Source organism: Mustelus asterias, chromosome 17 (genome assembly GCF_964213995.1).
Source record: "Mustelus asterias chromosome 17, sMusAst1.hap1.1, whole genome shotgun sequence".
NCBI classification, from domain to species: Eukaryota; Metazoa; Chordata; class Chondrichthyes; order Carcharhiniformes; family Triakidae; genus Mustelus; species Mustelus asterias.
Genome location: NC_135817.1, coordinates 26,006,145 through 26,029,664, shown reverse-complemented (window position 1 = coordinate 26,029,664; position 23,520 = coordinate 26,006,145). Strand labels below are relative to the sequence as shown.

General features: G+C 42.5%; 1 protein-coding gene and 1 non-coding gene across 6 annotated transcripts in view; both read left to right on the top strand.

Moving 5' to 3' along the window:
* The window catches only part of ofd1 (OFD1 centriole and centriolar satellite protein), a 64,752-nt gene that overhangs the window by 11,457 nt on the left and 29,775 nt on the right, over nt 1–23,520 (top strand). For 3 of the 5 annotated variants that reach the window (XM_078232412.1, XM_078232413.1, XM_078232414.1), the window contains exons 10-16: nt 8,127–8,246; nt 10,861–10,934; nt 12,280–12,371; nt 17,950–18,139; nt 19,811–19,941; nt 20,378–20,489; nt 21,920–22,438. In XM_078232412.1, coding sequence (XP_078088538.1) covers nt 8,127–8,246; nt 10,861–10,934; nt 12,280–12,371; nt 17,950–18,139; nt 19,811–19,941; nt 20,378–20,489; nt 21,920–22,438 — 1,238 coding nt within the window. Of the gene's footprint in view, nt 1–8,126; nt 8,247–10,860; nt 10,935–12,279; nt 12,372–17,949; nt 18,140–19,810; nt 19,942–20,377; nt 20,490–21,817; nt 22,439–23,520 lie in introns of all 5 variants that reach the window. The other 2 variants (XM_078232411.1, XM_078232409.1) reach the window with 1 other exon arrangement.
* Nucleotides 16,249–16,438, top strand: LOC144506732 (U2 spliceosomal RNA). Its single transcript, XR_013499960.1, has one exon. It is a non-coding gene; the product is annotated as a U2 spliceosomal RNA (small nuclear RNA).

The following is a 23,520-nucleotide window of genomic DNA, read 5'->3' as shown; positions in this document are numbered from 1 at the left end:
AGTGGGCCCAGGGCGGTATGTGCCAGGCCCACTATCGTCCCCGCTGGAAGGAACTGAGGTTATTGAGGGGGTTAAGGGGTAATGTGGGGTGGGGGGGTGCTGCCTTGGAGGAGGTGGGACCTACGAGGGGCGGCAGGACCTATTGGGGCAGGGGGGGGGCTCAATCGATTGTGGGGGGGATCCCGCTGCCACTCTGCCAAAGGATCAGTGGGGGAGGGAGGGAGTGAGGGCCATTAGGGCTGGCCATTGGGGTGGGGAGGGGGGTCGATGGTGGGGTGGGGGGAACATTGGGGCTGGTCATCAGGATCGGGGGTGGTCGGAACTGTTGGGGGGCTCGGAGAGGTCAGGGTTGGCTGGTGGAGGGGGGGTACATAGGGGCTGGCTGGATGAAGTCCAGGAGTGGCGGGGGGGGGGGGGAGTCAGCAAGCCAGCATTCGGGGGTTGGGGTGCAGGCCAGCTACCGGCAGGCCAGCAATGAGGGGCCACTGCGCGTGCGCTGATCTCCACGCTGACAGATCAGTGCATGTGCATTGGCCTGCTTAGCACTATGCCACTGGCCTCTTGGGCAGAAATAGCCCCTGCCCACCACTTACCAGAAGGAATCCCGCTGAGGCCCTCTACAGTGCTCAAAGTGTTGGAGATTCGCTCTGGTAAATGCGTTTTTAAAAAACTGGTGGGAATTGCTCCCATTTTTCCCTCACATCGGGAACTTAGAATTTTTTTGAGAGAATCCTGGCTGTTTCACTAGCATATAAAGAATGCTGAATTACATTTTTGAAGGTGAGTCATTTTAATATTATAACAATCAGCTTTGGGCTTTTAATAGTTGCAAAAAATTTGGCAATTGTGTATATTTTTCCCAATTAATGCAAAGCTATATAGTGAGTTAACCATAGAACCATAGAAAATTACAGCTCAGAAACAGGCCTTTTGGCCCTTCTTGTCTGTGCCGAGCCATTTTTTGCCTAGTCCCACTGACCTGCACTTGGACCATATCCCTCCACACCCCTCTCATCCATGAACCCGTCCAAGTTTTTCTTAAATGTTAAAAGTGACCCTGTATTGACCACTTTATCCGGCAGCTCATACCACACTCCCACCACTCTCTGCGTGAAGAAGCCCCCCCTAATATTCCCTTTAAACGTTTCTCCTTTCACCCTTAACCCATGCCCTCTGGTTTTTTTCTCCCCCTAGCCTCAGTGGAAAAAGCCTGCTTGCATTCACTCTATCTATACCCATCAAAATCTTATACACCTCTATCAAATCTCCCCTCAATCTTCTACGCTCCAGGGAATAAAGTCCCAACCTATTCAATCTCTCTCTGTAACTCAGCTTCTCAAGTCCCGGCAACATCCTTGTGAACCTTCTCTGCACTCTTTCCATCTTATTTACATCCTTCCTGTAACTAGGTGACCAAAACTGTACACAATACTCCAAATTCGGCCTCACCAATGCCTCATATAACCTTACCATAACACTCCAACTTTTATACTCGATACTCCGATTTATAAAGGCCAATGTACCAAAGGCACTCTTTACGACCCTATCCACCTGTGACGTCACTTTTAGGGAATTCTGTACCTGTATTCCCAGATCCCTCTGTTCAACTGCACTGTTCAGAGTCCTACCATTTACCCTGTACGTTCTTCTTTGGTTTGTCCTTCCAAAGTGCAATATCTCACACTTGTCTGCGTTAAATTCCATTTGCCATTTTTCAGCCCATTTTTCTAGTTGGTCCAAATCCCTCTGCAAGCTTTGAAAACCTTCCTCACTGTCCACTACACCGCCAATCTTTGTATCATCAGCAAACTTGCTGATCCAATTTACCACATTATCATCCAGATCATTGATATAGATGACAAACAACAATGGACCCAACACCGATCCCTGCGGCACACCACTAGTCACAGGCCTCCACTCAGAGAAGCAATCCTCCACAACCACTCTCTGGCTTTTTCCATTGAGCCAGTGTCTAATCCAATTTACTACCTCCCCATGTATACCTAGCGACTGAACCTTCCTAACTAACTCCCATGAGGGACCTTGTCAAAGGCCTTGCTGAAAACCAGGTAGACAACTTCCACCGCTTTCCCTGCATCCACTTTCCTGGTAACCTCCTCGAAAAACTCTAATAGATTGGTCAAACATGACCTACCACGCACAAAGCCATGTTGACTTTCCCTAATAAGTCCCTGTCTATCCAAATATTTGTAGATCCTATCCCTTATCACACCTTCCAATAACTTGCCCACCACCGACGTCAAACTTACTGGCCTATAATTTCCCGGATTTCTTTTGGAACCTTTTTTAAACAACGGAACAACATGAGCCACCCTCCAATCATCCGGCACCTCCCCCGTGAATACTGACATTTTAAATATGTCTGCCAGGGCTCCTGCAAGTTCAACACTAGCTTCCCTCAAGGTCCGTGGGAATACCCTGTCCGGTCCTGGGGATTTATCCACTCTGATTTGCCTCAAGACAGCAAGCACCTCCTCCCCTTTAATCTGTAAAGGTTCCATGACCTCCCTACCTGTTTGCCCTATTTCCGTAGACTCCATGCCCGTTTCCTCAGTAAATACGGATGCAAAAAAACCATTTAGTATCTCCCCCATCTCTTTTGGTTCCATACACAGTCTACCACTCTGGTCTTCAAGAGGACCAATTTTATCCCTCACTATCCTTTTGCTCCTAACATACCTATAGAAGCTCTTTGGATTTTCCTTCACTCTGTCTGCCAAAGCAACCTCATGTCTTCTTTTAGCCCTCCTGATTTCCCTCTTAAGTAGCTTCTTGCACTTTTTATACTCCTCGAGCATCTGATCTGTTCCTTGCTGCCTGTACATTTCATACAACTCTCTCTTCCTCTTAATCAGTGTTACAATCTCCCTCGAGAACCAAGGTTCCTTATTCCTATTTACTTTGCCTTTAATCCTGACGGGAACATACAAACTCTGCACTCTCAAAATTTCTCCTTTGAAGGCCTCCCACTTTCCATTTACATCCTTACCAGAGAACAGCCTGTGCCAATCCACACTTCCCAGATCCCTCCTCATTTCATCGAATTTGGCCTTTTTCCAGTTCAGAACTTCAACCCGAGGACCAGATCTATCCTTATCCATGATCAGGTTGAAACTAATGGCATTATGATCACTGGATCCAAAGTGTTCCCTCACACTCACATCCATCACCTGCCCTAACTCATTTCCCAATAGGAGATCCAATATCGCATCCTCTCTCGTTGGCACCTCTATATACTGATGTAGAAAATTCTCCTGAACACATTTTACAAACTCTACCCCGTCTAAACCTTTAACAGTATGCGAGTCCCAATCTATATGTGGAAAATTAAAATCCCCTACTATCACAACTTTGTGTTTCTTGCAGTTGTCAGCTATCCCTCCGCTGATTTGCTCCTCCAATTCTCGCTGACTATTGGGTGGTCTATAATACAACCCCATTAATGTGGTCATACCTTTCCTGTTTCTCAGCTCCACCCATAGGGCCTCTGTAGACAAGCTCCCTAATCTATCCTGCCTGAGTACCGCTGTAACATTTTCCCTGACCAACAATGCCACCCCCCCACCTTTTATCCTTCTGCCTCTATCCCGCCTGAAACATTGGAACCCTGGAACATTGAGCTGCCAGTCCTGCCCCTCCTGTAGCCAAGTTTCACTAATGGCTATAATGTCATATTTCCATGTGTCTATCCACGCCTTCAGCTCATCTGCCTTCCCCACAATACTCCTGGCATTGAAATAGACACACCTCAAAAGATTATTTCCACCACACTCAACCCTTCCATTTGTGATTTTAGCATGGCCAATGCACTTAATCAGCACGTCTTTCAGAGTCGCCACACTCCAGCACTTGTTCATATACACTGAGGGAGAATTTAGCATGGCCAGTGCACCTAACCAGCATGTCTTTCGGACTGAGGGAGGAAACTGGAGTACCCGAAGGAAACCCACGCAGACACGTGCAGACTCTGCACAGACAGTGATCCAAGCCGGGAATCGAACCTGGCGCTGTGAGGCAGCAGTGCTAACCACTGTGCCACCGGTCATTACAGCTTTAGTAGGCACATCTGACGGTACAAAAATTATTACTCCATGTTTTTTGGCAGGAATAACTCCAAGGCTATCAGCTGTTAGAAGAAAATGGACAACATCTTTTAGCATCCACACATGCAGTTAAACACAAAAATCTGACAGTCTTAAGTTTTCTGTTTCTCCTGAAACTTTGCTGAAACAGCAACTTGCTGAGAAATGTGGTGTTGAAGTACTTGCCCACTGTATGTCCCATAAAATATTAGGGCTTGTCTATTCAAGTATAAATTTTTTTTTACAATGGGATAAGTTCTCGGGTTGTAATCTCTGGATTACTCCCAGTGCCATGAACTAGTGAGTAGAGAAATAGGAGAATAGCACAGATGAATCTGTGGCTTAAGAGTTGATGCAGGAGGGAGGATTTTAGATTCCTGGATCACTGGGACCGTTTTTGGGGAAGATGGGACCTGTACAAGCGGGACGATCTACATCTGAACCAGAAAGGGACTAACATCCTTGCTGGTGGATATGCTAGTGCTGTTGGGAAGAGTTTAAACTAGTTTGGCAGGGGGAGGGGACCCAGACTGTTTGCAGAATAGGGATGCAGTATAACATGGAAAACAATCAGGTCAGAAGGAATACAGCGGTAGTACATTTCAGGGGAGTAAGACCAGGCTGGAGGGCCTCACCTTTAATACTCCTGGCATTAAAGTAAAAATGGATGAGTTAAGAGCGAGGATTAACACGTGTAATTATGATATAATAGCCATCACAGAGACGTGATTGAGTGAGGGGCAGGATTGGCAGCTCAACATCCCGGGATATAGAATCTTCAGGCGAGACAGAGGAGGGGGTAAAAGAGGAGGAGCCATTGCATTATTAGATAAGGAGGCAGTTACTGCAGTAAGGAGAGATGATATCTTGGAGGGGGATCAAATGAAGCTTTGTGGGTAGAGTTTAGGAATAAACTCATTGCTAGGTGTTTATTATAGACCCCAGATAGTCAGCAGGAAATTGAAGAGCAAATATGTGCACAATTCGTGGAGGGGTGTAAAAATAATAAGAGGGTAATTATATTGGGTGATTTCAACTTTCTCAACATTAATTGGGATAGCCATCATGTTAAGGGCTTAGATGGAATAGAGTTCTTAAAATGTATATGGAAAACCTCTTAGGTCAATATGTAGAGGATCCAACAAGGGAAAGAGCTGTGCTGGACCTAATTCTGGGGAATGAAGCCGGACAGGTGTTGGTGGAGGAGCATTTTGCTGATAGCGACCACAACATGGTTCAATTAAAATTTGTTATGGACAAAGAAATTGACAAGTTGCAGAAAAAGGTTTTGGATTGGGGGAGAGTAGACTTCAACAAAATTAGGCAGGATCTGGCCAAGGTAGACTGGAATGAGTTACTTGTGGGGAAATCTACAGAAGAGCAGTGGGGGGTGTTCAAAGATGAAATGGGAGGGTACCGGCCCAACATGTTCCCTCTAGGGTAATAGGAAGGTGCCATCCATGGAAAACCATGGATGACCAGAGACATTCAGGATACAATGAGAAGGAAAAGAGAGGATTTTAACAAGCTTAAAGGGAGTAAGTCTGCGGAGGCATTAGTGGAGTACAGAAAGTGCAGGATGGAGCTTAAGAAATCAATGAGGAGAGCAAAGAGGAGACATGAGAAAGTTGGCTGGTAAAAGTAGGGAAAATCCTAAGATATTCTATAAGTATATCAATGGGAAGAGGATAACTAGGGAAAGAGTAGGGCCCATTAGGGACCAAGGGGGAAATCTGTGGGTGGAGGCAGAGGACATTGGTAGGGTGCTAAACAAATATTTCACATCTCTCTTCACCCATGAGAATGAGGAGGTAGTTATGGAACTCGGGGAGAGAGATTGTGAGGCTCTAGAGAAAATTATCATAGCCCGCCAATACCTTAAAAGTGGACAAATCTCCAGGTCCGGATGAATTGTGTGCAGGCTGTTGTGGGAGGCAAGGGATTCCTCCCTGGCCACCCAAGAGCAGTGGGAGGTGTTCAAAGATGAAATGGGGAGGGTACTGGCCCAACATGTTCCCTCTAGGGTAATAGGAAGGTGTAACAAACCCAGAAAACCATGGATGACCAGAGACATTCAGGATACAATGAGAAGGAGGTGCCAGAGGACTGGAGAACAGCTAATGTGGTCCCACTATTTAAGAAAGGTTGTAGAGACAAGCCAGGGACTACAGACCAGTGAGTCTCATGTTTGTGGTTAGGAAATTACTAGAGAAGATTCTTAGGGAGGAAATCTATCTCTATTTGGAGAGGCAAGGTTTGATGAGGGATGGTCAGCATGGTTTTGTCAAAGGGAGGCCTAACAAATTTGATTGAATTTTTTGAGCATGTAACCAAATGTGTGGATGAGGGTAATGCGATTGATGTAGTTTACATGGATTTTAGCAAAGCCTTCTTGCATCTACCCTGTCTAGTCCTGTTAGAATTTTGTAAGTTTCAATGAGATCCCCCCCTCGTTCTTCTGAACTCCCAACGAATACAATCCTAAACGACTCAATCTCTTCTCATACGTCAGTCCTGCCATCCCAGGAATCAGTCTGGTAACCTTCTCTGCACTCCCTTTAGAGCAAGAACATCCTTCCACAGATAAAGAGACCAAAATTGCACTCAATATTCCAGGTATGGCCTTACCAAGGCCCTGTGTAATTGCATCAAGACATCCCTGCTCCTGTATTTGAATCCTCTCTCTACGAAGGCCAATATACCATTTGCCTTTTTTACTGCCTGCTGCACCTGCATGCTCACCCTCAGTGACTGGTGTACAAGGACACCCAGGTCTCGTTGCACATTCCCCTCTCCTAATTTATGGTCATTCAGATAGTAGTGTGCCTTCCTGTTTTTGCTGCCAAAGTGGATAACCTCATTTATCCAAATTATACTTCATCTGCCATTTCTTTTGCCACCCACTCAAAATCACACTGAAGAATCTCTGCGTCCTTCTCACAGCTCACCCTCCCAACCAGCTTTGTGTCATCTGCAAATTTGGAGATATTACATTTAGATTCCTCATCTAAATCATTAATATTTTTATAGTGAATAACTATGGTCCCAGCACTGATCCTTGTGATACCCTACTAGTCACTGTCTGCCACTTGGAAAAAGACCTGTTTATTCCTACTCTTTGTTTCCTGTCTGCCGACCAGTTTTCTATCCATCTCAATCTACTCCAGTCCCATGTGCTTTAATTTTACATGCTAACCTCTTTTGTGGGACTTTGTCAGAAGCTTTCTGAAAGTCCAAATAAACCACATTCACTGGCTCCCCCTATCAACTCTACTAGTTACACCCTCAAAGAATTCCAAAAGATTTGTCAAGCATGTTTTCCCTTACTTAAATCCATGCTGACTCCGTCCAATCCTGCCACTGTTTTCCAAGTGTTTTGCTATCAAACCTTTTGATAATGCTTTCTAGACTTTTCCCCTCTACCAACGTCAGGCTTACTGGTCTATAGTTCTCTGTTTTCTCTCTACCTCCATTTTTAAATAGTACAGTTACATTAGCTACCCTCCAATCTGTAGGAACTGTTTCAGAGTCTGTAGCATCTTGGAAGATTACCACCAATGCATCTGCTACTTCTCAGGCCACTTCCTGGAGTACTTTAGGATGTAGATTATCAGACCTGGGGATTTATCAGCCTTCAATCCCATCAGTTTCCCCAACACCATTTCCCTACTAATACTGATCTCCTTCAGTTCCTCCCTTTCACTAAACCCTGTGTTCCCCAACATTTCTGGTATGTTATTTGTGTCCTCCTTTGTGAAGACAGAACCAAAGTTAGTAATCATATATGATTGTAGTTTGTTTTAAAACATTACAAATTATTATCCTACAAAATGGAAAGATGTATATTTACACTTGAGAACAAGTCATAGAAACCCTACAGCACAGAAAGAGGCCACCCGGCCCATCGAGTCTGCACCGACCACAACCAAGTCAATCCTTGCTTCTCTCATATGCCTCCTAGTGAGAGTGTGTATGAATTATGTTGAAGTACAGATTTCCTAAATGATTTGTCTGACATTTCAGGTCTCAGAATTTACATGACCAAAGGAACAAGAGTTTAGAACAGGATCTCCGGAGACGGGAGCAGGCAGTGAAAAATATTGAGGATATATATGAGCAAAAGCTGAAGAACGAGCTGTGCAGGTAAGGCACGCACAATGCAAGGAGTTGGCTAAACCAAAGAAGAAATCATAGAAACCCTACAGCACAATAAGAGGCCATTCGGCCCATCGAGTCTGCACTGACCACAACCCCACCCAGGCCCTACCCCCATACCCCTACATATTTTACCCACTAATCCCTCCAACCTACGCATCTCGGGACACTAAGGGGCAATTTTTAGCATGGCCAATCAACCTAACCTGCACATCTTTGGACTGTGGGAGGAAACCGGAGCACCTGGAGGAAACCCACGCAGACACGAGTAGAACGTGCAAACTCCACACAGACAGTGACCCAAGCCGGGAATCGAACCCAGGTCCCTGGAGCTGTGAAGCAGCAGTGCTAACCACTGTGCTACCGTGCCGCCCGTGAAGAGATGCTTTCAATGTGTAGCAACTCTGTGAACCAAAATGACAAACTGTCTTACTATAATATTCTAAGCAAACTAATTCTAAGCTGCATTTAAACCACTGGCATCCCCCAAGTCTAAAGAATAGGGAACATTTTTAAAAAAATGCACATTTCTAGTTGCCTCATTTTTCTGTGAGTGAGGATGTAGTGGAATGATTTGTGGTACAACAAATTTTTACGTATATGTTGGAAAAATACGTTTCACTGGCAAGTTTGACCCATGTTTTGTACAAATTAATCCTGTTAATCAGAATAGGTATTTAACAAAACAAGCATTTATCATAACTCTTGCATCATATTTATTACTGTGTTAATATACAGGAATGCATGATTTACATTAATCCAGATATGAGGTGTGATTTTCCCGGCCTGCTGCACTGTTTGAGTAATGCAATGGGCCTGGAAATGTCAGTGGGAGGCCAAAAACGGGACTCACAGCTGGTCCATTTTTTTGGACCTGGGAACAGTGCAAGGCTGATTATGATATGGGAATTAGCATTTCCATCTATTTAATGAGCCTGGAATGGTATCATCCAGGCTCACTAAAGTTTCTGACCCCGCCGGTGGAGGTCCACACCAGCAGGGATCATGCATAGTCCCGGCCAACAGGGACCAGGCATGATGGCTTCACTGGCGGAACCAGAGGCCATTGAGGCCGCCTGGGAGGTCGAGGGCTCGGGGGGGGGGGTGCCACTTAGGCAATGCCAGCCTGGCACACTGGTAGTGCCCTGTTTGTGAACAGAATTCCCACTCACCTGAAGAAGGGGCTTAAGGCTCCGAAAGCTTGTGTGGCTTTTGCTACCAAATAAACCTGTTGGACTTTAACCTGGTGTTGTTAAACGTCTTACTGTGTTTACCCCAGTCCAACGTTGGCATCTCCACATCATGACACTGGTAGTGCCCAGTGGGCACCAAGTATTGCCAAGAGGGTGGGGCCGGAGTGCGGTTGGGAGGAGTGGGGTGTGTGATGGGTGGAGTGGGGTGGGAGGGTTCTTGTCAACCGATCTCCTGGTATATTGGGAGATTGGCACATGCGCACTGGCACCCTCAACACACTGATGCTAGCCTCTTAGGCGGGATTAGGCTCTGCCCCCTGCGCCTCCTCCACCGACGTAATTCCCCTGATGGCCTCTGTGATGCACAGAGTGCCGGGAATTCATTGAACTAAAGCTTGCCCAAAAAACGAATGGGAGAAACTCCCATATTTCCGCTTGTTGGGCACTATGTTTTTTTGGGGGGAAAATCGCACCCATGGTTTCTCAGCAACTCGGTCAAAACATTTATCGTGTGGTGGTGTGCAATAGGAGCTTGGAATGCCAGGTTTGATCCTGGATTTTTGCAGTTGGAGCTGAGGTGATACAACAATGCTGTGTTTGATCTTGGGATCCCTGATGCAGAGTGGGGGATTGTTGAAGCAAAATTCTTGCTCCTTATCACTATTTGGTGACATGCTTTGTCAACATTAGATGAGGTTAGTATTGTACTCAGCTATAGTGCCCCTCCACAGTTGAATTGCTACTTGCATTCACTGTCCATGCACAAAATAAGTGATTAATGCCTCTACAAAGTGTAATTTGAAGACAGATATGTTGTTGGGAAAACAGAACATTGTTGGTTATATGCCGAGCAAAATACTTGTGAATTTTTTTATTTGCCCTTTCATACTTATTTATTTTTTGGAATTGGATTGGAAAATGTGTGCTGCTTTTTGTATGCGCCTTCTATGTTTTCTGGATAATTGTTTTCAATTCATGGTTAAAATTACTACCTAGATAAAATCCTGTTACAAACATCACATTTTGTTCACCCAAATCTGCTACATGGCAAATTCTATACAGACTGTAGGAAAGAGTTCAGAGATTAAATGTCTTTTTTGTTTGAAATTTTAAGACAAACTTCACTCATCTGCACTTTGTTGAGTATTTGGAAGAAGTTCCAGTGAGAAGTTGTTGTTGCAACAGTTATCTAGTTCCAGCTAATCTGATCTTTGAAAGTAATAAATATGCAAGTAACTTTCGCTAGGAAAATATCATTAATATCAAATGTTTATTTGTATTTCTGCATTACATTGATCGGCTTCTCTGAATTTGGATTCTTTCTAAAGTGACTGCTCTGAGTTAGAAATGGATTTAATACTCCTGATTTATTGATATGATTTGCTAAATAAAATAATTCTTCTGCATAGGTATCAGCTGGAACTACAGGAAGAGTATCATAAAAGAACCGAGAAAATAACAGTGAATGAGAAAAGAATTGAAGGTCTGGTTCATTATTTGGCAGCTTAATTATGTTTTACCAGTCAGGTGTTTATGTAGGGTTATGTACACGTGTCACACTTGGCATATGAACAAGAGATTATTGTGATATTCTTATTGTGCAACGAAGCTTCTCACTATCACATTTTTAAATACATCATTGTGCTCAACGCATGTCATTTACCTGATGACGAGTCACCCAGACTCGAAACCTTAGCTCTGTCCTCTCTCCACAAATCCTGTCAGACCTGCTGATATTTTCCAGCATTTTCTGTTTTTGTTTCAGATTGCAGCATCCGAGTTATTTGCTTTTACCTTTTTTGTGTCATTTGCCCATTTGGTGCACCATTTAGAGAGCAAACCTAAACAAATAAGCTTTTACTTGTTCAGCTATGGCTCAGTTTTTGAAAGGTTTGGGAGTGCATTTGGTCCTGAACTAAACTGGTGTCTTATCAATGCATTAGAATATGGAAAGACCTAACCCATCCATCTTACCCCTTTATAATTGCATTTGTTTCAACTTCTTTTCAATTTCTTCAAAAGAGCCTGTAACAGGAACAGTGGGTTGCAGGCTGTTCCATACTTGCAAATACTGATCTAGGGGGCCAGGCTGGTGCTGGCAATGCCCAGGGACACCCCCGTCACCCCCGATGCTCTGGGGGGCCTCCATGCCCCCCCCCCCTTCACTCCAGCTAGTGGGGAGCTGTTGTAAACCCCATTGGATTGAAACACTCCTGGCGTGAGGGTGGGGGGGAAGAGGCTAGCGGGCTTGGAAACTTCAGTCTACTAATTACATTCAAATGAGTATTTAAATAAATTATGCAGCTTTGCGGCAATTTCTGGCATGGAACTGACGGTGCCAGAAATCCAGTGGCTGGAAAAGCGGCAAGCCCGTTACACGGCCTCCGCTTAAGTCTCTCAGCTTTCGCACCGCAGTGGTCTGGAAGAATCACTCATGTACTTTTAATGAGAATTTTTTATCTGCAAAGTTTCATGTATTAATGTGGCATGGTAATAGATATTACCTCCGACCTAGCTGTTTAAGAACATTTTTAAATTGAATAATTGAAAGTTTAATGTATAGTTTAATGATTTGCGGGTCCAAAGATGTGCGGGTTAGGTTGATTGGCCATGCTAAAAATTGCCCCTTAATGTCCTGAGATGTGTAGGTTAGAGGGATTAGTGGGTAAAATATGTAGGGATATGGGGGTAGGGCCTGGGTGGGATTGTGGTCGATGCAGACTCGATGGGCCGAATGGCCTCTTTCTGTACTGTAGGGTTTCTATGATTTCTATGATTCTTAATTCTTAATAATGTTAAGTCACCAAAGCATGGTTTTCCCTTAACAGCAGAGACAGCTCGATTACATGAAGAGTCTGTTATCATCCATTCCAGAAAAGAGGAACTCCAAGAAACCCGTATTCAAGTTAAGAAGATGGAGGTAAACCATATAAATATTTTTTATGTTTTGTTTATAAGCTTGTTTAAAATTCAATAATATTATTTGACTGTCACTGATGAATTGTCAGTTACCATTAGTTTGTTGGAACCACAGACTCGTAGTTTGTTTTGTGTTGGCAATTCCTTCTTTGTGAATAATGTATCTTTGTCAGTTATTAAACTACTGCCACTCGAATATCTTCCAAAATGGACATCTGGACCAGAGACTGAAAAAGGAAAGGAAATATGTTTTTCAGAGAAATTAAAGAAAAGGAGTGTTCAAATTTGTTTTACTGGTTGAGGTGAGAAAGTAAACTTAAGGTTAAATTGATAAAAATAAGATAAGAGAAATGGGGGGGGAAAAGGAAAATAACAGCTGGAAGTGTTTTAATTTAAAATTGTTCTTGGATTTTTAAAATACTGTATTTGGTGGTTCTGGGTTGGCCCTACAACCCCAAGCTGTGATCCAGTTGTTTACAATGGAACTGTAATGGGATGATAATTAAAGCAGGCATCACAAATGATTTGGCGGAGAGGATGACATAAGCTGGCTAGCCTCTCTGCTGTTCATAAAAATGATAAATGTGAAAAAGACAGCTTAATCGTTTGTCTAATATAAAATAAGGTGCGCTTTGAGTAGAAAATACTTCCTGAGATTTCCCTCCCCATTAAAATGATGTCCATTCTAGGACAGCCTCGGGCTAAAACTAGTAAGAGCAGTGAGATTTTTATCTGTCATTCATTCAAGGGATGTGGACATCACTGACAAAACCAGCATTCATTACCCTCTTAACCTGCTGCAGTCTGCATGATGAAATTATATCGGTATATCCCCAGTGCTGTTACATAAGGAGGAAGTTCCAGGATTTAAACCTATCGATGATGAAGGAACGGTGGTATGTTCTCAAATAAGGATGGTGTGTGACTTGGAGGGGAGTTTTCAGGTAGTGATGCTCCCAAGTGCCTGCTGCCCTTATCTTTTTAGATGCTGGAGATCATGGATTTGGGAGGTACTGCCAAAGAACCATTGGCAGTGTATCTTGTAGATGGAAATACTGTAGTCACCATCACAGTGCATTGGTAGCAGAGAGAGTGAACACATAAGGTGGTGGAAGGGTGCTGATTAAATGAACTGTTTTGTCCTGAATGTTGTTGAGCTTCTTGGTGTTGTTGGAGCTGAGTTGATGCAAGGAAGTGGAGCTTATTCCATCACACTCCCTACTTGTGGTCTTATAGATATTGGAAAGGCTTTGGGGAGTAAAGCATTGAGTCATTTAGTGAAGTGAAATAGAAGTGGACACAGCCTTTGATCTATTATGTGGCTGGCAAATTTAAGTTTCTGGTCAATAGTAACTCCCCGAATGTTGTTAGCTAGGGATTCCGCTGTAGCAATGTAATTGAATGTCAATGGAAGATGGTTATACTTTCTTGTTGGAGGTGGTCATCACCTAGCACTTGTGTTATACAAGTGTAACTGGCCACTTATCGATCCAAGCCTGAATGTTCCTCAATGTTTATTTAAGCAGATCCAGTGCAGTTTCATTTAGAGCTGGTGTATTTGGTCATCGCCTTTGTCCCCTCATGTTTGGCCAGTTCTCCTCCATCCACCCCCCCCCCCCCCCCCCGCCCTCCATTTCTGACCTAATGATGGTGGGAAAATCATTGATAAAGCAGCTGGCCATAGTTGGGCATAGGAAATTGCTCTGAGAAACTCCTGCAACATTGTCCTGGGGCTGAGATGATTGGCCATCAACAACTACGCTTTTGCTATGTATAACTCCGTCCAATTGAGATTTTTCTTCACGATGCCCACGATTTCAGTTTTGCTACAAACTGTCAAATGCTGCCTTGATGTTAACCCTTGCCATCCCTCTGGCATTCAGCTCTATTGTCTATCTTTGAACTAAGTGGTCCTGGTGGAACTGAAAGTAAGCCATTACTTATTGATGAATAAGTGTCACTTCATAGCCTTCCATCATATTGCTGATTAAGCGGGGAGTGAAGGGGTGATAATTGTTGGCCTGGATTTGTCCTTTTTGTGGACAAGACAATTCCATTTTGTTGGATGCTAATAAAATACCTAGTGGAATAGCTTAGCAGAAGCCTGGTTAGTTCTTGATCACAGGTGGATTTTTCAGACTCACAGACACAGTCATTGTTGAGAACTCTTAGGGGCCAGTCCCTCCCCATTTTATGCCACTGTGCCATTACATCGAGTGTGTCTGTCCAGTCTGTGTTAAAGAACTTACCCAGGATTAGTGGTTGGGGAGTCTGTGATGTTTGCTAAAAGGTATGATGCTCCGGTTTCCTCCCACAGTCTGAAAGAGTGCTGGTTCAGTGCATTGACCCGAACAGACACCGGAGTGTGGCGACTAGGGGAATTTTACACTAACTTCATTGCAGTGTTAATGTAAGCCTTACTTGTGACTAATAAATAAATAAACTTTGAACTTCGTGAGTAGTCTGCTTGAGTCTGTGGCATAGGTCTCCCAATTTTGGCACAAAGTCCTCAGATATGGACGACACAGTGGTTAGCACAACTGCCTCACAGCTCCAGGGACCCAGGTTCAATTCCAGCCTTGAGTAACTGTTTGTGTGGAGTTTGCACGTTCTCCCAGTGTCTGCATGGGTTTCCTCTGGATGCTTCGGTTTCCTCCCACAGTCCAAAGATGTACAGGTTAGGTGGATTGAACATGCTAAATTTCCCTTAGTGTCCCAAGATGTATAGGTTAGATGGGACTAGCCATGGTAAATGTGTGGGGTTACAGGGATAGAGCAGGGGGTGCGGCCTGGGTAAGATACTGTGTCAGAGAGTCGCTGCAGATGCAATGGGCTGAATGGCCTCTTCTGCACTGTAGGGATTCTATGTGTGAGGAGGATATTCCAAGATTGGTTGGCTGGTTGTGCATTTCGCACACCAGTGCCTCGGCCAGTGCTGGGTGGTCTGTACATTTTATTCTTATTATTGAGTAGAGGTCGACTTCATCTCAATAAGATTGTTGAAAATTTATGGCACAAAAGTTAAATGCTTTAGTTTACAGTGACTGTCGAAACAAGCTTCGCAGTTTTAACGGATAGGTAATATGCATCAATATCATAAATCTAAATAACCTCATTCATGTATTAGTGTTAGCCTAATCTCTGAACCAGGCTGGTTTTATTCTTGTCCCTCCCAGATATCTATCTGCATGTTGCTTTCTACTACAAGTTTTGCTTGTAATTCCTCAGTGTTTGAGGCAGTGAGGTAGATTTCTATCTCCCTTGGTCTGTGTGGTAATCTGGTGGGGTGGATTCCTTAGCTTTAAGGAAATTCACCTAATTTTCATTTGATTAATTCATTGTATTCTAGGAATTGAACTTCTCTATAACTCCCAAAGAGCATTTGTACTTCTGGCATAACGGCAAGATTGCATTGCAGCAGTGGGGAGGTTGCAGATTGGGAGGATTTAAACAACTAGTTTGTTTGTGATGTAATTATTCTAACCTTGCAAAATGATGTAAGTTTGTCAGGAAAATCTTGCCTCTTTAACAATTCCTTGTCATTTGACGACAATCAAAGAATGGTCCTATCATACATTAAGCTGATCTTTCTCTTCACCCTATTTGTAACTACAACACTATATTCTGCACCCTATCCTTTCCATCTCCCCTATGAACAGTATGTTTTGTCCGTATGGCGTGCAAGAAACAATGCTTTTGACTGTATCCCAATGCATGTGACATTAATAAATCAAATCAATTATTTGTTTAGATTTAGAAATAGTGAAAATTTTTGAGATATGGGTTAGGATTAATTAGCATTAATAGGAAAACTTGCCGTCCTAATGAACACACTATTGACTTATTAATCAACTGACCTGATTCAAAATATTTAACATACTTCTTCTCGGTCTTTTGGCTAAGATCAAGTGTAGTATCGACATGCTGTACTTGGTTGAAGTCATTAGGTTACATTTTAGCTTCATTTGAAGCAATTTTTAAAAGCGGCATCTCGGCCTTTTGGCTAAGCTGCAAATGAGATCAAGCCTTGGAGGAGGTGCAATGCCTACTCCAATTAGCTTGGATCGTGTAGATCAAGCCCAAGACAGGAGGTGAGGGCCCTGTCTTGTCAGCTTGGATCGGGAATGTCTCACTTGTTGAGACTCTGAATTGGACTTGATTTGATTGAATTGGATTAAAAAAAACATACCTCTTTGCTTTAAATAGAAAGCGTGTTAAATAAATGACATCTTTATTTAAATAATACCACTACAGTTAGTAAATACAAATTGAACAGTTTGGCCAGGATTCTCCCAAAAAATTCTAGTCCCCAATTTGTGTGAAAATGGATGTAACTCCAGCCTTTGTTTTGGCATGATTTTCAGAGCGAAGCTCTGACACTCTGAGCACTGCAGAATGACCTAGCGGGATTCCCTCTGAAGATCAGGGGGCAGAGCCTATTCGTGCCCCAGAGACTGGCAGCATAGCGTTGAGTGGGCCACTGTGCATGCACTGACCTGTCAGCACGGAGATTGGCATATGTGCAGTGGTCCTGCATTGCCGGCCTCCCGATTGCTGGCCTGTTAGACCTCCCTCCCCAGGCAAGCTCCAATGTCTCCCCGCCCCCCTCTTCCCTCTCTGGCTACCTGGCCAGACTCGATCTCCTCCGACAGTCCCTCCCTTTGCCAGCAATTCTAGTGCAGAGTGGCAGCGGGTTCCCCCTCCCCCACCCCCACCGACCGCCCCTCCCAATAGGCCCCACCCTCCTGGCACTACTCTATGCCCAGTGGGTAGTGCCAAGTTGTCCCTTGGATATTGCCAGTTTGCCCGTTGGGCAGTGCCAGGGGCCAGGCTGGCACTGCCCAAGGACCACACACCATTACCCCCCCGAACTCCTGGGAGGGGCCTCAATGGCCTCTTTTCACAGCAGCGGGGTCGGCCGTCTGTTCCTCGTTAGTGGGGAACAGTTGTAATTCCTGCTTGAGTGAACCACTCCAGGTGGGTGGGAGGGGGGAGATGCTAGCGGGCCCGGAAACTTCAGTTCTGGGGCCGCTAATGACATGGAAATACTCATTTCCATATTGTAATCAGCTCCAAATCAGAAATCGGTGCGGAGCTGATGATGCTGGAAATCTTTGGCTGGGAGACTCGCAGAGGCCTGGCACCCAGTGGGAAGCCCGTAAAACAGCCTCCAGAGCACAGCGGAATGGGAGAATCGTCCGCTTTGAGGGTTTAAGTCAAAATGATCAGCATAAGTGTAGAAAAATTAAATTTCACTCGCGAACTACCATTGTGTCCATTTTACTGATTTGAGATTAGTTGCGATTTCAATGTTTTATATTTTTATATGATCATAAATTCCTGCCAAAGATTTATTTTCTACACATTTATTCATTTTTTTGCTGAAACAACATATTATGCTCTAAAGCTCTACATGCTATTACTTGTATTTAGTTAGAAATTGTATAACCTGCGATGTAAGATGTTTTAATGATATATTGACTAGATTCTCTTCTATTTGTATCAATGAATGATTAGAAAATCTATCCCTAAGTTGATCCAGATAATACTTATTTATCAAACTATATCATTATTAACAGGTGGAACTGAATGCAGCTACAGCCCAAGTTTGTTTGTTAATAAAGCAGAATGAGCTGCTGAATGAAAAGTTAAAGGACGTAGCAGACTATACATCATTAAAGACAGAAAATGTACAGCTTCAGGCTGAGATCAGCAAGCTGAGGAAACAGCTAGATGAGGCTCATCGTGAAAATCAGAAACTGTGTGAAAGTTAGTATGCTTTGTTTCTAATAATACTCTTGCAGACACATTAAATGGCATTTAATGACATTTAGATGGTAAACTTAATTAGAGGGCACTAGAGCTCATTTAACTTGCAGTCCTAGTTCAGAGTCCCACCCACCAAAAGTCTGTATTGGAAATTTGAGAACATTGAAGTAATGATTAGAATATCATTTGGAATGTACCTAAATTTTCAATATATATTCACAACAATCAAGTCCCTACCAGGATTTGAAATATTACTCCTATTAGGTATTTGAAAAAATGATTGTCCAGTGCAATAATGCTTCAAAATGCTTTGTGGAGGGGTAGGTTTGTACTTTTGAATGTCCCGATCTGTTCTTTGTTGAATTAATTGCCAGAGGCACTGAGCAAAAGTCACTGGGAGTTAAAGAGAGGAAAGACTCCTCTTCGGTTGTTTGACTGTGCAATGATGCAGGGAGCAGTGCAGGTTTAAATCCACATTGAGACTGCAAATGTGGATGGCACAGTGGTTAGCACTGCTGCCCCACAGCACCAGGGACTTGGGTTTGATTCCCAGCTTGGGTCACTGTCTGTGTGGAGTTTGCACTTCTGCCCGTGTCTGCATGGGTTTCCTCCCACGATCTGAAAGATGTGCTGGTTCAGTGCATTGACCCAGTCAAGTGCCAGAGTGTGGCGACTGGGGGAATGTAACAGTAACTTCATTGCAGTGTTAATGTAAGCCTTACTTGTGACTAATAAATAAACTTTAAAAAAAAACTTTAATTTGTTGGCTGCAGTTGGTTATGTTTTCTGTCACCAATTACGAAACAAATTAAATCAGAGTAAAGATCACATTCAGTTTGATTCTGTGTTGCATCTACTGCTGGCTAAATTCGGGACAGCAGTGCCAGAAGACTTTAAGTCTAACTGTCCCACACAGATTCACAGTAGAAAGTACCTTGGAGAAAATGGGGGAAAAAGAATTTGCAATTCTTGCTCAGTACATATAGGGATCACATTTAGAATGTGAATTTGTGGTTGAGTTGCTTTCTAGGTTACATCAGAGGGCAGTTAAAAGTCAACGATATGATGTGTCACATATAGCAAGACCAGGTCAGAAAATTATCTCTACAAAATCCCTACAGGTGGGTTTTTCCCGCAATCTTACAGTTTCATTATCACATTTACTGGCACCAGCTTAAACATTAAAATTGAGCTCAAATTCTTGAATTGCAATAGAATTGACCTCCCATTATCTAGTTATTAGACCAACCTTTTTGAGTATTAGCCCATTTTGGAGGATAAGCACTGATGTGGGTTAGTTGGGCCAAAGGGACCAAATGTCACCCTGTCGAAATTCCATGTAATTCTGTGTTTTGTACGTCTAACAAGTTGGAAAACACTAATGGGGAGTTGGTGACAATGGATAATTAAGATTGGGGTGTGAGTTGTGAAACAGTAAATTTTCCTTTTCTGCTTCTTTTAGCCAAAAATAATGTGCAAATTCTGCTGTTACAAATACACACCTCCATGAATGATTCAAGAACAGTGTTAACGTATCACTTATTTCTATTTTTTATAATGGTTCTCTTGATACTGTTTAATAAATATATTTAAAAATTTCATCCATAAAAATGCAAGAACATAGCATGAATCAAATGAAAGAGTTAAGATCTCTCAATATTGTATTTTCAGCATTGAGTCAGCCTACTGCTGCTCATTTAGCTCTTCAAGCTGAATTGAAGAAAACAGAATATTCCAGAAAGCTTGATCAGGATGAATATCAAAACCATAAACAGATACTGGAGCAACAGCTACAGAATGAGGTAAAGTGTGAGCTGAAACACTGGCATGCTATTTATTATAGCCTTCGTAATAATGGTTCATTTTGACCAAAAACACTTTTGGTGGGATTTTACGCCTCGCTTAAGTGAGACAGGAAATTCCCACCTGAGGTCAACAGACGTATTAATTGGCAGAGCAAGCTTGAGGAGCTGAATGGCCTACTCCTGATCCTGTTTTGTATGATAGTACATTTAATTTTGGCCTTGGGCAAAGTTGAGAATTCAAGGTAGTTCTATTATTGGATCGATAATTCAGTTATCCAAGTTTTAATTTAATTTTTGAAATTGATTTTTAATAGAATGGAGGTGAATAAAAGGACATGGGAAGAACCCAGGAAAGATAAAGGGGGATGTTCATTGAGTTGTCATCGAACATGCTTTTCAATCATGTTTTTTGTTCGATCTATTTCTGCTGCAGATAGAACGCTATGGAAAGGTGAGAAGCCAACTCATGGAATATGAGGATCAAACCAGAAGACTGAATGGGCAAGCTGATGACTTGAAACTTCAGCTGCGACAGACACAGTTGGGTATGTTGCTTTGCAACATCACTTCAATCATCTACTTCACAAATTCTACATTGTACATTATATTTGTAAATTATCAATGGCTTTTCTGATTTTGGTAAGACTAGTGATAACTGCTTGAATGCTTTAATATGCTGGAATGATTAAATTGATAGCAGCCTTTTCGATTACAAAGGGACAAATGGTATAATATGGTGCAGCATCCAAAATTGATGATTTCTTTCTAAACATAAACATAATTTATGGAATTATTATCTTGGTTTCTAATATAATTGCTTTCTGTATGAAGATTCACTGTGCAAGGATACAAGAGTGCGCAAATGACAATCAAGCCCTACATTTCAAATTGGATAACAAACCATTTTGTTTTGTTTAGCTTCTATTTAGAATAGATATGCCCAAACTGAAGAATCCTTGAATCCTTGCAGAGCTCAAATTCTGCTCTATTTAATCAATTTCTAGCTATTTTGCATTTTGGATCAATGCAAGTTTTTAAAGAAATCAGTTTGCATATGGATTTACTGACCTGTAGGATATTATTTCAGTTAGTTGCAGGATATTTATATAAAAGGCAGTTTGAATTTGTGAATGACGGATATGAGAGATATGGTATATATTCAAGGACATTATTGAAGAGAATTAAAGGGTGTACAGTGCAGCAAATTTGATTTAAAAACAAGTTAGAAGGGAGGAAACAGAATGCCAGTTAAGAGCAGTGGCTAAGTCTCCAAAGGGCTCTTTCTATTCTAGGTCGGCTTCTGTTCACTGTACATTGGTTATTTGGATATAGGGCTAGAAGGAATGACATGCAGATTTGCAGAGAATGCTAAAATAAAAGGCATGGTAACTAATTCCAAGACCCAAAGGAAACTACATGGGAATATTGACAAGATAGTGGAATAGGCAAAAAAAAAGTGGCAGGTACAGTTCGATGTCAATAAATGAGTAACAATTATGCTTTGAAGAAAGGCTGAATGATGTGGAGGGACAGAGAGATTTTGGGGGTTCAAGTTCGCAAGAACTTAAAAGTAGTGTTTCAAATGAATTTCGGCTACTGCCTATGCGGAGAATAAACAACACAGACTTGTTAGGCTAAACGGTCTATTTTTCAATAAATCCATTTTGCAAAGGGTTGTAAAGTACTAACACTATCGTATCATGTATAAAGTTTTACAATCTAGTTTTAAAATGCTTATCAAAGTGTTGCTTACCTATTTATTTGCATCCTCTTGGAGTTACCGAATAATTCGATAGCTTTCAGGTTGTCCTCTTGCTGCCCTTATTTCTAATTGTGCATTCTGCTTCCCCCTGTGTGTTTTCTGGTCTTGCAGCTTTAGAGAATGAAGTGTACCGCAATCCAAAACCCTCTCTAGTTGACCGGTCAACCATTGACCTCACTGCTGACAGAATTGTACCTCCTAATATTTATGTAGATGCTGGTTTACTTAGGAGTCGGATAGCACCTGAAGATCGCCTCTTTTATCCAGGCTCTGGTATCTGTGCAAACTACGGCAAGTACACTGAAACACCATGTTCCTCACCAGATTCTGACCAGGATTTTGTGGCAGGAGCCAAGGCTCGAATAAGGGAGCTGGAAAAAGAGTCTGAGAACCTAGAGGAAGCCTACAGAAACTACCAAAACAGAGTTATTCAAACTGCTATTCAAAAGAGCTCAGAAACTCAAGCTTTCTCTCCATTGCCAATTAACAATATTCTCAGTAAAATTCCATCCAGTCACCAGCATAGAGTAACATTTGCAGACAGCGTCTTTACTTCTCAACAGTTGGAACACACTACAAGAGGGCAAATACATGAGGAAAGTCGTCAACAAATAACTAAAATTGAAGAACACCAAACTCCCTCTATATGTCATTTCACATCTCCAGGATACTGCTCTTCAACACCAGTCAAACGCAAATTTGAATATGACAAGTGCAGGAGAACTACAGAAGGTAGGATTTGTCATATGCTATAAAATATTGAATTTTAGGGGAGTGAGATATATAGTCAGTGTAACCATGAAACCTCAGTGGTATTCACATCACAAATTTCAAATTCATTTTAGAACAAGTCTCCAGTATTATGGCATAACTATAATACAGTATAGAAAATTCAAGTGAGATGAATTTCTCCAAGTAGATTGACCTAATCATTCTACTTGGCAAATTACTTAAGATTCCACATTTATCAATGCTATTCATCACCGATGCATTAATGGCTAGCTTTTTAAAGCTTTGTTACACCCAAGGTGCTTTATTTACTTTGCCAATAGCATTATAATTTTGTAATGACAAATGGAAGTACAGCTTTGAGAGTTTCTTCCCAAGACCATTTTGATAGTTAGACTGATTTCATTTGGGACCCAAACAGATGGGGGAAGACAGAAGATTTTTGTTCCATCAGGTCTGGCCTGGATTTTGAGCTGAACTGCCACTCATCCAGTCTAGCAGTCTATCTTGTGTGTTGCTAGATCTGTTCAAAATCTATCCCATTTATCACAGTGATTGTGCCACACAACATGGAAGGTACCCTCAATGTGAAGAAAGGACTTTGTCTCCACAAGGACTACGCAGTGGTCACTCCTACCAATACTTTAATTAACAAATGCATCTGTGACAAGTAGTTTGGTGAGGACGAGATCAAGTAGGTTTTCCCTCTTGTTGGTTTCCTCACAGTTTGCCAAAAATCTAGTCTAGCAGCTACATCCTTTAGGACTCAACCAGCTCAGTCAGTAGTGATGCTACGAAGTCACTCTTAGTGATGGACATTGAAGTCATCCACCCAGAATAATTTTGTGCCATTGTCACCCTCAGTGCTTCCTCTAGACGGTGTTCGACCTGGCAGAGGACTGATTCATCAGCTAATGGGGGACAATAGGAAACCCAGAGGTTTCTTTGCCCATTTTTGATCTGATGCTATGAGACTTTGTGGCGTCCAGAGTTGATGACGAGGACTCCCAGGGTAACTCCATTCTGACTGTATACTACTGTGCCGTTACCAAACAATACAAAGGTATACACAGTAAATGGTAGGA